This window comes from Diuraphis noxia, unplaced genomic scaffold (assembly GCF_037042655.1).
Source record: "Diuraphis noxia isolate RWA-SAM2 unplaced genomic scaffold, SU_Dnox_SAM2 contig0002, whole genome shotgun sequence".
Classification (NCBI taxonomy): domain Eukaryota; kingdom Metazoa; phylum Arthropoda; class Insecta; order Hemiptera; family Aphididae; genus Diuraphis; species Diuraphis noxia.
The window spans coordinates 60,801,911-60,816,593 of record NW_028301712.1 but is presented as its reverse complement, the minus strand read 5'-3'; the positions used below and the strand labels follow the sequence as shown (position 1 = coordinate 60,816,593).

The 14,683-nt window shown below is 31.0% G+C and overlaps 2 protein-coding genes and 2 pseudogenes across 2 annotated transcripts; 2 read left to right on the top strand and 2 right to left on the bottom strand.

The window, feature by feature from the left end:
- The first annotated feature begins 949 nt into the window (after positions 1 to 949).
- Positions 950 to 1,961, top strand: LOC107172085 (uncharacterized; annotated as a pseudogene).
- A 1,158-nt stretch (positions 1,962 to 3,119) lies between these two features.
- Positions 3,120 to 4,137, top strand: LOC107163915 (uncharacterized). Its single transcript, XM_015511548.2, has one exon. It carries the CDS (start codon positions 3,163 to 3,165, stop codon positions 3,991 to 3,993), a length of 831 nt encoding a protein of 276 aa, XP_015367034.2. The 5' UTR covers positions 3,120 to 3,162; the 3' UTR covers positions 3,994 to 4,137.
- A 1,733-nt stretch (positions 4,138 to 5,870) lies between these two features.
- Positions 5,871 to 7,635, bottom strand: LOC107163927 (uncharacterized). The gene has a single exon (XM_015511567.2). It carries the CDS (start codon positions 7,538 to 7,540, stop codon positions 6,050 to 6,052), a length of 1,491 nt encoding a protein of 496 aa, XP_015367053.2. The 5' UTR covers positions 7,541 to 7,635; the 3' UTR covers positions 5,871 to 6,049.
- Positions 7,636 to 9,480: 1,845 nt separating this feature from the next.
- LOC107163916 (uncharacterized) lies at positions 9,481 to 11,853 on the bottom strand (annotated as a pseudogene).
- Between the last annotated feature and the right edge of the window lie 2,830 nt (positions 11,854 to 14,683).

The following is a 14,683-nucleotide window of genomic DNA, read 5'->3' as shown; positions in this document are numbered from 1 at the left end:
TATTTCATACAACTGCCATAGATATATAAAATATGTATTACCCATTGTATTTTAACAGATATTACCAGAAAAAATGTTTATGTGTGAAAATGATTTATCTTGTCGAAAAATTATTTTTAATTCAATAAGAAATAAAACTATGAATAAAAATAAATAAAATTACCTTGCTATAAGAAACAGTATTTTCAGGTATTAGGTACTAGGTAAAATAAATGGTTGAGTGGTATAATTTATTACCCATGTAAATATAAATATATAAAATCATAAAATATACACAATATACGTACAATAAAATTCTTGTGTACATAATTATTTTTATAGTGGTAAATGCTAGATTTTTTAACTATATTTTATTTTTATTAGACATAAATAAAAATATAGTTATTTTTTTCTCTTTTACATTTTTCGTAAAAATAATATTTATTATAAACACAGTGTTACAAGCGTTTCATATTTTATGTTTCTATTATGCTTCAGTTGAGATCACTTTTAATTATAATATATTTGTCACAAAAAACGATTAAATTGTACTTAATATAAATTTTCTTTTCATTTCAATGAGGATTTTAAATTCTACTTAATAAACAGAGAAAATTTCCAAAACCATAATTTATTGTAATGAAATCGAGATTACGTAGTATATATAATATATATACATAATAACGAGTCGATTATAGTCGTTGACCGTTGTATATAAATTGTTGTGTACCTAAATTATGTGTATAAGTATTATATAAACTATGTTTGAACAAATTAGGTATAATATATTATGTTTACGAGGCTAATTCGCCATTAATGTCTTACTATTAGCCGTACAAAAAATACTACATTTATGTTTTGGTTTAAAAATTATTTTCACAAAAAAAATTAATAGAATACTTTTATGATTTATATCACATCAATAAAAATATTAGCAATAATTCTGAGTACATACAAGTAACAAACAATCATGATTACACTAGGTATGGTAGTCATAATGTAAGTCTTTCACTTAATTCAGTATATAGAGCTTATAGGTAGGTACGATAGTCGCTAAGTGATAGGCTAGGATAAAAATTTTAAATTATCAAATGGGTGGGAAGGTATTGAATAATAATAATATTAATATTTAATTTTAGTCGCTATAAAACATTTTGGATTTTACCGCCAAATCTTTTTCTTCCTACGCTTGTTTAAATTATAGTTTTGAGCACTATTTAGAGTTATCCCAGGTGTCAATACAAGTAGGCGGTAATCACAGACCTCCAAAAATGGTTTAATCTAATTTCTGGATTTAACTTCAAAGGTATTTTCGACACAGGTTATGGATATGAAGCGGCTGGTGATCACCATGGACACGGCAAAGTATTGTCCAAAACCACAATCAAGGAGATGGCCCAACCGTACCCACTAGTGGTCGAGAAAAACTTACCGTACCCGGTAGATATATATGTAGATATAAATATAGATATAGATATAGATACCCGTCGACCGCCCTTACCCGGTACACAAGCCTATGCCATATCAAAAGCACGTGGCATGCCCGTCTCGTATGAGGTCAAAGCCAATGTGCCGCAAGTCCGCAACCGAACGCCGTTTACAAGCACGTACAAAGTCAAGTATCCGGTCGACAAGCCGTAAACCGTTCACGTGCCCAAACCGGTCGCCATTTACTTGGAAAAGCGTATCCTTTAAGAGTAGTCACCAAGCACGTTCCTTATACTGTTAAAATGTATACGTCGAAAAACCGTACACCGTACATATACCGGTAACGAAACACGTACCGTACCCCGTCGACAAATCTATACCGCATATACCGTCGAGAAAGCAGTACTTTATCCAGTCAAATTTCTCGCAAAAGTCGAAGTGCTAGTGCCTTACAAAGAAAATGAAAACGATAATGAAGACAAATATACTATTCATCAGAGTATCAATATGAAGGAAAACCACCACAATTAGAACAACACGAACACGGAAATTAGTGATAGATATAATGTATTATGTTTTGCTAGTCATAAAGTTATGTATAAAACTTATTATACCAATATGTTACATATTATGTGGGTCTGATTATTTTTTGTTATCTAAGCCATTCGAAACTATTTTTCTACCCTTATCTTCGCGCCTCACACATTCGTTGATACATAGACAACCACTTCATTTGACGTCACGACAATTTTAGTAAAAACGAAACCAACCCAGCTTAATCAATAAAAAGGGATAGCATAGAGTATTTTATTATCCTACATAAATTAGATATACATTGGTTTATTTTAAAATTTCTAAGAAGTAAAAATACAGTGATTAATTATCGATGAATATTTCTTTTGTCATTGCATGCAATTAGTTGTGAAACAACCAACTGGGTTAGGGTGTTTTAAATCAGCTACTTCTACGTTTTTCTTATGGTTATTTTTAACAGCAACCAAATGGTTAATTACGTAAGGCACAATAATTACATATGTACGAGTGTTCATGCTTTAAACTTCCATAGAGATTGATCATACATCTATATAGATTTTTAACATCACAAGTTTCACAAATTAAACTTGTCGATCGCGACAAAAATATAAGTTACGTGACAGATAATATTGTAAAATGTACATTTTTTAAATATATTATTTCATAAGAGTTTCATAATTACAAAATTATAGTATAATAATGTTTTTAAATCGCAAAAACGTTAGTTGTGAATTATTATGATTCAGTATAATATATTAATAACTGAAAATTATACAGGCGAATGACGATTTATCTGCAATAAATCGATATAAACTTCTAGCGCACTGCAATAATTATAATGGATAACTTCATATTATTTTTACGATTTACGGATAAAATAAATCTATTTTTATCTTTTACATCGTAAAATAATAATAGATGTTAAAATCAAATGTATCATATTTTCGACAACCAAATAGATGTTTCATTTAAATTTTCTTACACACAATATTATGAAATGGTACAAAATTGATGGTATCATGTAAAAAATAAACAGTAGGTAGACGATATAGACAACAATAGAAAGTAAGATGCATGCGGTGTATCTATCCATGGCTGAACTGCGAGTGGGGGGGGGGGGGGCATTGGACTTACCCGTGCAAGACACGCCGGTCACTACAAAAACCAAGCGCGCAGACGAACGGACATCAGTTGATTATTTCATTCAAAACAAATAACAATATGAAGAGAATACTGTTCGTGGCGTCCGTGGTCGGGTTGTGCGCCTTCGCTCTGGCAACCAAAACGCAGGACGAGAAGAAACCTGCAGCTGCGTCCGATGACGGCAAAAGTCAAGACAAGAGAGGCATTTTCGACACCGGCTATGGATATGCGTCCGGCTCTTTCGGTCACGAGCTGACCGGTCACGACTTCCATCACGAACCACAAGTGCTGTCCAAGACCGTCATCAAGGAGGTCGCCCAACCGTACCCGGTCGAGGTCGAGAAACACGTACCGTACCCGGTAAAGGTTGAAGTACCCGTCGACCGCCCATACCCGGTGCACGTGCCCAAGCCTTATCCCGTGCACGTCGAAAAGCCCGTTCCTTACGAAGTCAAAGTGAAGGTACCCCAACCGTACACAGTCTACAAACACGTGCCTTATGAAGTTAAGGTACCCGTCGACAAACCATACACCGTCCACGTACCAAAACCGTACACCGTTTACGTGGAGAAACGTGTCCCATATGAAGTCACCAAGCACGTACCTTATCCCGTCAAAGTACCCGTCGACAAGCCGTACACCGTACACGTACCTGTAACGAAACACGTACCGTACACCGTGGAAAAGCACGTTCCCTACCCGGTCAAAGTTCCAGTGGACCGTCCTTATCCGGTGACAGTGGAGAAGCACGTGCCGTACCCCGTCGACAAACCAGTGCCGTACACTGTCGAGAAAGCAGTACCGTACCCAGTCAAGTTTCCAGTCAAAGTCGAAGTCCCTGTTCCATACGAAGTGCCACACCACCACGAAGAACACTCGTACGGTGGACACGGAAGCCACAGTTATTAACTGGAATAAAAGTTATATTTTTTTTGTAAATTTGTATACTTGTAACTTAAACCTTAATTCGATTTAACCATTGTAATATACTTTGTACATGAAACTCATATAATTTTTTATAAAGAATAAATACCGTGTTTTAACTTGATATAAGCTTACTTTTGTTACATATTTTCCCACTGAACCCCTTGTTTTAGAAATCTAGTGATATTTATATAACTAAGTAACTATTTTGGTAATCGTAAATATTTATTCTATAGAAAATGCATGATATATGATAACCCGATCTGCAATCTTTAAGAATCTTAATTGAAGCCATAGCAGAATATGATGTTTGCCAAGAGATACAAATTGATTCCCATCACTATAACATCAACCCTAATACGGTGTGGTATGCCTATATTTCCCTATATTGCCTATATAAGTTGTCCAATTATTTTTTTTTAAGTGAATATAAATTTAAGATTTCTCAGTTTTTAAATATTTTACTTGTTTAATAATTATGTAATGTTTTAAAAACCTGGGAGGAGATGCAATGCATTATGGTCCCCATGTTAATATTATAAATCAATAATTTTTATTAAGATAATATTGATGGATTGCGAACAGTGTGTTTATAAACAACCACATTTCATTTTTTAATGATGTACTTTTTCTTTTTTTCTTTTTTTATTTATTGATCTATTCAATGTGTTTAAATATAATTCACATAATAATTTAATTTGTAATCACATTCGAGATTATAGTTTGTATTTCTGAACAATAAATTACCATGGGTATTTTATTAGCATTAGTTTTAGATCATGATGTTTTTAAATTACTTAATATGACATTAGAGTTTAATTTGCTACGGTCACTGCTTATAACTGCATAGATCGAAATAAGTAAAGCGTATCTCGTATTGGGTATATGTATACTCGTGTTGTATAACTTATGTATGAAATAATAATAATAGAATTGTTTTAAATATTTTACTGTCTATAAACTTTTTCTAGAGGTTTTTAAAGATCTTGAAACTATTTTCAATACTGTAATTATCTATTACAAATTCACACATATGATATTTAATCACTGAAATACATCATGTAAATGGGAAAAATAGTGGAACAAAAATTATGGCAACTATTATATAATTGTAGTTATAAACACCTGGTAAAAAACAATTAGTTATTGTGATTACTACCATATAGTTATATCACAACTAGAAACTTATATATAAGATATAACTACTGTTATTGTTATTTGTATTTTGTCAAAATATTAATAAAAAAAAAAAATGTGCTTATAAACGTATTAATAATTCTATTTTAATTCATTAATTGTTTAAGAGTAGATTATTAATATAAAAGTTGATTTATTGATGCTTATTGTTATGAGTAACAATATTTAAAATTTATTATTTATTTTTAAATATTATATTGTTTTATATTTTTTTATATTATAATATTATATTATAATGTCTTTTATTTACACGGGGAAGTAATGATGTGCCTGTGGTCGAATTTTAAAATGACAGCTTTAATAAATAAATTATCATTATTAATCGTCATATATTGATTAAATCATATTGATATGAATTTATCTATGATTAATTAGTTTTCAATATCTTATATTGTTTCAAATATATTGCTCAAGACTATATTATAGACAAAATACATAACTATAATTTGTCGAAAAATATTTAAACGCTCGAATATTTTTTGAGCTCTTCAAGTTGAACAAATTGTGTAACACTGATTTTAGTGAATAAACTTGTCTAAAAAATAAATGTCGTCTTCCAGTAAGCTGTAGACATCAATAAGGAGAAACATATTCAGAGATCAACGCAAACAGAATAATACATATTTTATCTTAAATTATTTTGTAAAATTGAAAAAAAAAATAGATTTTAATATAAAATTAGTCTTTATTTGATTATTCATTAAATCTATTTACATAATATTCGTTTACAATCAAGGTAGATATAACATTTGATTTCGATAGCAGTAACACAAAATCTAACCTAACTAAAATAATATAATATGGTAATGATTTATGACTAGGCAGAAAAAAAGAATTAAAAGAGTTATTGATAATTACTATTCTCTTGTTCGCCTTCTTCCTTTTGTTGTTGTGATTGTTCTGAGTGTTCGTCAGATTGTTGTGATTGCTCATCACTATTATCTTGTTTTTGTAGTTGTTCTTCGTATTTATATTGTTGTTGTTTATGTGGTTTCAGTTGGTACACGTACTGCTGTTGTGGTTGCGACTGTTCTTCAGGTTCATATTGTTGTGGTTGCGACTGTTCTTCAGGTTCATATTGTTGTGGTTGTGACTGTACTTTTGGCTCATATTTTTGTTGAGGTTGTTCTTCGGGTTCATATTGTTGTGCTTGTGATTGTACTTTTGATTCATATTGTTGTTGTTGAGATTGTTCTTCGGGTTCATATTGTTGTGCTTGTGACACTACTTTTGATTCATATTGTTGTTGTTGAGATTGTTCTTCGGGTTCATATTGTTGTGCTTGTGATTGTACTTTTAATTCATATTGTTGTAGTTGAGATTGTTCTTCGGGCTCATATTGTTGTACTTGTGACTGTATTTCTGGTTTATAATGTTGTGGTTGAGATTGTTCTTCGGGTACGTACTGCTGTTGTTGCAGTTGTTCTTCAGGTTCGTACTGTTGTTGCTGTTGTTCTACTTCTTCTTTACGTAGCTTTGGCCAAAATAATTTTTGTTCGTGGCCTTTTACTTCGTAAGGTACCGGGACTTCAACTTTGACAGGAACTTTGACTGGGTACGGCACTCGTTTCTCAACGGGATAAGGCACCGGTTTGTCAACGGGATACGGCACGTGCTTTTCGACAGTCACTTGGTATGGGCGGTCAACTGGTACTTTGACTAGATAGGGAACGGGTTTTTCGACGGTGTACGGGATGTGTTTATCCACGGGAACTTTCACGGTGTACGGCTTGTCAACGAAAACCTTGACTGGATAAGGGACGTGCTTGACGACTTCATATGGGACACGCTTCTCCACGTAAACAGTATACGGTTTGGGCACGTGCACGGTATACGGCTTGTCAACTGGGTACTTGACTTCGTACGGGACGTGCTTGTAGACGGTGTACGGTTGCGGTACGTTGACTTTGACCTCATACGGTACGGGCTTGTTGACGTGTACCGGATATGGTTTGGGCACGTGCACCGGGTAAGGGCGGTCGACAGGCACCTCGACCTTTACCGGGTACGGTACTCGTTTTTCGACTTCGACGGGGTACGGTTGGGCCACCTCCTGGATGATCGTTTTGGCGATTACTCTCTGTTCGTGCCCGTGCTGGAAATGTGCACCGTGTACTACGTTACTGTAACTGGTGGCACCGAAACCATAACCGGTGTCGATGACGCCTCTCTTGTCGTGTCCTTTGTCGTCGTCCGTCGTCACAGTCGTCACCGCTGCCAGAGTTGTCGTCGCCGAAGTGTTCTCCTCGGTCTCGTTAGTCTGCACCTCCACCCCGCCAGCGACGAATACGCACAGCCCGACGACGTACGTCATTCGCATCAACATTACAGTCATTATTATGAAAACTTACTCAGTGCTCGCCAATGGGTAGGTACGTTCTATGTGAACGCAGCGATGGACTGATGTCCGTTGGTTCACACGCTCGGCTTTTTGTACTGTGTGTTGTGTGATCTAACATTATACCACGGTTCACCTAGGAACTCTGTTGTAGAGATGATTTCCTCCTCCTCTAGCGGCGTTTTCCGCTCTAATCTACTTTCTAATCTCGACGAATTGTCACATAATAATATTATTATTACAATGTCATAACACGTTTTAGAATAAACGATAGTTTTATACCAACGAACTTTATTAGTGCGTGATACGAAAAACGTACGTCTAATTAAAGCGCCTTAATAATAGTGTTAGTTACATGTATTATAAATTATCATGCTGTTGATGTTGTTGTTGTTTTTGTTGTTGCTCTACCTATGTTTTATACTATATAGTACCACATCCGAAACTGCGTTTATTAAATCAGTATTAGAATCGTATATTATTTATTAAATTTTTATAATATGTTGTGTCCAAACATTGAAATAGCAGTTAAAAATAAGAGTTTCAATCTAATATTTATGGGACACACAATACATACCACATTATTTTATAATTTAAATTCCTTCATTAATTTAATAGTTTTTTTTTTAACATATCGTCATAACTAGTTGTTTTGATAAAAAAAACAAATATTAAATATTAAATAAATATTTGAAGTTTAAGTTTACCTATTTTTTATCATTATTTAAAGCCCGTATTAAATAAATAAAATCGAATAACTGATTTCACCACAGTAATTATTCTCAACATTAACCGTTCATTTTATTTGTATGATATAAAAAAACATCATAATATTAATTATCTTTTGTTTAAATATGATCATTAGTAGGTATGTTGTTATGGTTTTTTTAAACACATGTTATAAAATTATGAGTGCTATGAATGATAAAATATGCAAATAATCAATTAATCGTAACGATAGAGAATTTACACATAATATTTTCGAGTTAAAAAATTATTAAAATATGCATTAGAATTAGATAATTGATTGTTATGTAAATTAATAATAATTAATAAATATATTAATAATAATTTATTAATTTAATAAAAGCAACCGTGCTAATATAAAAGATATTATACTATGTTTTTGTTGTAGTTTTATTGCATTTATACAAGAATCTGTTATGTTACCGCTATGTTTTTTATTATTTCAAGTAATCAACTTTGTCTTTTGGATTTTAATCATGTTGCTATAAATATAAAAACAATAACTTTTTAATAGGTAAATACAAATGGTAAAATAATAATGTACGAACTATATTGTACTTGTTAAATAAGTGAATTAATTATACTTCTGAAACTAATATGTTATAGACGTAGAAGAAATTGGGTTGAAAGGCATAAGTCTACTTAGTCCCCTCTTAAAAGTTTTTAGGGCTTAACCACCTCAAAGTATGTACATAATTATTATTTATCTTTCTAATTGCATAATATTCACAGATATTGAAGCATGAATGATGAATTTTAAGAAATATAAAACTTCCTGAAATAAATTCACTTTTAAAAATTACTTCATTCCCTTAAAATAAATGGTTTGTCAGTTCTCGGTGACTTAAGATTCATGATATTGAATATTGATTTATTATAACTAAACAACTATAATAATTGCAAATGCAAGTAAAAAGTTAATATAAAGCACAGTAAATATTCTAAAAAAACAAAAAAAAAAAACTTTATTATATTATCAGTATTATAATAAACAATATTAATGATTCAGGTATTAAGAATTTTTGAAACGATCCTAGACCTAGTGGAGATGTAGAATTCTAGTTATTAGTTACTACAATTATAAATTAATTATTATTTACTCCAAATTTTACTAATTAATTTACTATCATAGTCTGTTTCAAACTGACTATCTACAATTTCAATGATAATAATAATATTTTTATATTTATTCAATCTCTTAAAAATAAACGTGTGAACTCATATAATGCTTCAAAATCTATTAGGATAACCTGATGTTAAAATAATTGTGATTGACAGATATCAAATAAACTTTAGTTTTATGTTGCAATATATTTCGTTTACGTAATTTCTGAACTTAACAACTTATATTCAATTTTATGCATTAAATTAATTTATTACAATATATACACTATATTGATAACAAATACGTATGACAATATTGTTATACATAAAATGAATTTAAAAAAAATAATTGATAGTTGATAGCACCGTGCGAGAAGCCTGCAGGAACATACATGCGTACGCTATTTGAGTAATAATATATTTCTATGTCAATAAAATTATTTAAACAAATCAATATGAAATAAAATATATATTTTAACCGAAAACTGCTTATTAAGTATCTAAACCTACAATCTACATTAATTATCCTTCGTTATTCGATACATACTAGTACAACGTGTTTTATTACCATCTAACATAATACTCTATGTTATCCGTTTGTTTTGAAATATGATTTTAATCGATACATGATTGTAATTATTTAAGTACCTATAATATAATATTTATGATACTATATTATTATATATTATTAAATAGGTATTTAATTATTTTATAATGATGATTTTGTTATACAATAAATACTTAATTACCTAGTTTATAAAAACCAGCGAGACAAAAAAGCCATAACCATAATCAAGTCAAAATTGAAAAACGAGTATATTAAAATACAATGTTGTGAATATAAGAGCAGGCTTTATTTTTCAAATCTTTTTCATTCTACCGACTTGAGTTAAATGCTTTTTAAACATAAGTATGTATTTTTTAAAATAAAAACTATTAAGTGTACCTACGTTTATTATACCTACATACGTTCCTCATATTATTTATTCAGGTTTTAAGTTTATTACAATATTTTTTATGAATAAAACGTTATTTTACTAACATCTTTCTACTCTGTGCAATGCTTACATAATAAGCTCAAATCGTTTGCTTGACTTTTCAAAGAACATAATATACTATTAAGTATCTGTTTCCATAATATATTAATATTAATGATACGCCTGCTTCGATATGAACTGTAATGTACAAAAAATAAAACCACTATAGGGATCCAATTATTATTGGAGAATGGATCGATATAAATAATATGATATATAATATACAGTATAAAGCAAAATCACTTTGATTTCGAGTTGTATAGTTGTATAATAGTTATATATATATGTATATATATATATTTATTATATGAATAATACAGCATAAAAAAATTGTATATTTTTACATAATATAATATAATATTTATAATAAGTTCAATATATTCTAAATGGTGAATATAACGAATGATTATAGGTAGGTAAAAGTATACGTATTCGTCGTATTCAATATTTATGACTATAACTATGGTGGTTTGCATTTTTTTCGAAACATCATCCTGCAGGTTTGTTGCCAGATAATTCATAGCTTTGCGGTCTCCACGAATTGTATGTAAAGGGCTTTCCGTCTGAGTACCAGCTGTATGGTATGGTACTGAAACATTGACTATTACCGGAACCTTTACCTGGTACGGTATTGGCTTATGCACAACATATGGAACCGGCTTCTGTACAGTGTACGGTCCTGCATGGTTTTCGACGATTACCTGGTACTGACGGTCGATCGACGGACATGGTGATTGGGTATGGAATCGGCCTTTCTACCATGTACGGTACGTGCGTCTCGTAAGGTATGACCACGGTATACAATTTGTCAATGGGTACCTTGACTTTATACGGGATTTGTTTGTAGACGGTGTATAATATGGTTGCGGCACATTGCCTTATCGGCTTTTCAACCGACACCGGGCATGGCTTGGGCACGTGCAAAGGGTAAGACGGTCGACGGTCGACGGAAACTTTGACCTTTACCAGGTATGGTATGTGTATCTCCATCTCGACCAAGTACGGTTGGATCATCTCCTTTTCGACAGTCTGGTACTGGACTTTTGCGGGCTCTTCTGATAGATCTTCAATTTGTGCTTCTTGGACTTGACCACCTTGTAAATCATACAATTCTAGAATGTTTATAGCTAAACCATGAATTATCTTGGTTAAGTAGCACTGATTGTCCATATCTACTTTGATCGTGCGTCTCTTGTTTTATTACTGCTACTAATCGGCCATGTGTTCCTTGATCGTTTTTCAACGTTCCTTGATTTGGTGGAACACCTTGTCCATACGCGCTTTGGTCGTATCCTCCTTAGTCAAATTTTCCTTGGCCGTATGTTCCTTGATCAGTTAATATTTGGTTAATTTGCACTCCTTGGCTACTGTCAGTATTGTATGTACTCCTCTTGATAACTTCATTTTAATTCGTTTTACATTCAACCGATCGATTGATGGTCGTTCATCCGTTGCTTCTGCTTTTGTTGTAACACGCGAGGAATACCTTAAAAAAGAAATTTATTATTTCCTACTATTACCTCTACACAAGATATGTAAAAAATACTTTCTACTGCAGTACTGGTTTTAAGTTAGGTTTTTTATTATATTTATAATCCGGTGATAGTCTAAATGTTTCATTTTATTATCATGACCGTAATAACATCATATACTCGTTTTATAATGTCATCGCAAAAAATAAGCAAATAGAAATATGTATAATTGAAACGTAAGTAACTGGGAAAATTTTCGTCAAAACGGCAACAGACGTATTTAATATTATCAATTAATTTTCATGTGTCAGATGTATAATATGTTATTAAATAGTTTGTTTGTTAATTTGATTGTACTATTTATTATTATCTTTATATTTAATGTGGCTGATCCTAATCAACTGGAGTGTTTTATGCACCTACAACAAGCAATTGCCCCTATTTTCTTCATTTTGTCCATCTACTGCTGCGAAATTTGAAACTCTTGTAGCTTGTAGCTTTCTTTCATTCATTGTGTTAAATGTCAAATCTACAAACTGTTAGAATACTTATAGATTAACACAGGGGCGGTTTTTATCACTCACCAAGGAGGGAGGGGCTAATTGAGGCTCAAGAATTTTCGTAGTTGTATTTTAAATTTATATAAAAATTTAGTTAACATGATATGTTTTTACTAATATGTAAATCATTTTTTTTTTTTTTTTTTTTATGTATTTGTTTCACAATAACAAAAAATTTAAAATAGTTATATTGTTATTAATTTTCATCTGAAAACATTTATAAGAGTAATTATATTGAAATAATAACAAAAATGAACTGTTTATTTAAAAAAATTTTATATTACATTATTAATTCCAAGTTTCTATTTTTAACTTTTAAAAACTGTTCAATGATATTGTTATCTGTTGAGACCATAGTCTTCAATGAAGATATTTTATATTAATTATTGATATGTGTATCATAATTTATAGTTTATACTTGTCTTAGATAAATAAATAGCTTAGTCCCAAGTGGGAGGGGGTCCAAAGCCTTCTAGCCCCTCGCTTAAGCCCACTGGCCACTACTGGGTTAACATGGTTTAGTTTATAAGCCTGGTAGGGGTAATAGTAATTTATTTTCTATTTTAATATTCGTATGCTTATTTTTAAAACGAATATTCATTGACACATAATTTATTTTTTTTTGGAAGAACTATTTTCTTGGAGTAGATGCCAATTTATAGATAGTAGCATATTTTCTCCAATCTAGAGGAGGTTAAGCTCATGTGGCGATATTAAAAAAACCCCACTTGTTTATGTGGGTAGGTATATACATTATTTCCTTTGTTAGATTACACAATATTCGGTTGAATACATTTTTAATATAATTTACTTTGGTACATTATAGTATAGTATATGGTAGTATGATAATAGTATAAAATGAAATTATGGATGAACGAATTCAAATGTGTAAAAACACTTTATCATTTCAACTGAACATAACATAAATTCAGTATCTTGGCACTGGAAAACAACCACTTGTGTACGAACAGCTTTAAAATAATTTTCTATACATAAGTATTTACCAAATGTAAACATAATATTATGTAATATAGCTATAGGTTATAGCAAGACATATTTAAAACAAATTCAATGTTTTAGTTTTATCCTTATTTCTACCTTACCGTTTCGTATTGCATATCCGATTTATTTAAATTCATGATTTATGTCTGATCAAAAGTTATTGATATTCTAGGTATATTCTATAACAATGTTATAACTACAATATTATTTTAATAATCATAACATGATGAGTAGGTACCTACCTATATGACAGAATAATTTATTGTCTCATTAAATGCATACATAATAGAATGATTTTATTATTAGACTATCATGAATAATAATAATAAAAAATTAATATCTAGATTGTGATAAATATACTAATATTACGCGTAAAAGTTCATTTATATTTGTCTTTCAAGGTCGATGGCGTAACAAACGATCTTGTGAACAATTAATGTATAGTATTATGTTTACTATCATTTATATATATTATGATTTCATTAAACTCGAATCTAGTGCCGGATCTAAAATAATTCTTACACCCGAGGCGAATGGTATTTAATGGCATATTGGTATCAGCTCTATGCATATATTTATACCGATAATTTAACATATCCCTCTAAAGCCTATGGGTGACTCGTGAGTTTTTTGTTACATGGACACTGCTCACTATTTACTCTGATAAATATTTTAATTGAATAGCAAATCAATATATTTAAATTTACTTTACTCAGACGAATTTGGACTGGCTGTATAATATTATAAATAACTAGAGATTATGGAACACAAAATAATACAAACACAGTTTTAAAATTGTTTTTTTTTCATTTTCACAGTACAATCCTACATATGAGTGGGTACTGTAGTAGTCCTCAAAACTCACTAGTTACATTATGGCATATTAGATGTGAGACGACATTAAGTCCAAGATAGCCCATGTAGGTACTACGCGCCGAGATATGATATAGATCTATATAGACCATTGTCGATGAGGTACTAAAGTGCCGTAAAATCATTATATAAATAATTGTGTGTTTATAACATACAATATGAATGTCTATATTATAGTATAAAATATATCGTACCCCGCTGTGCGTGTTTCAAACTTATGCAGGTGTAAATGTGTGATTTATCTGAGTTGGTTTATTAATTGTTCGTCTCTTCTCATCTCACATAATATTATTATGTGTTACAATACGTGATCGTTTTATAACGATAAAATGACGTATAATACTC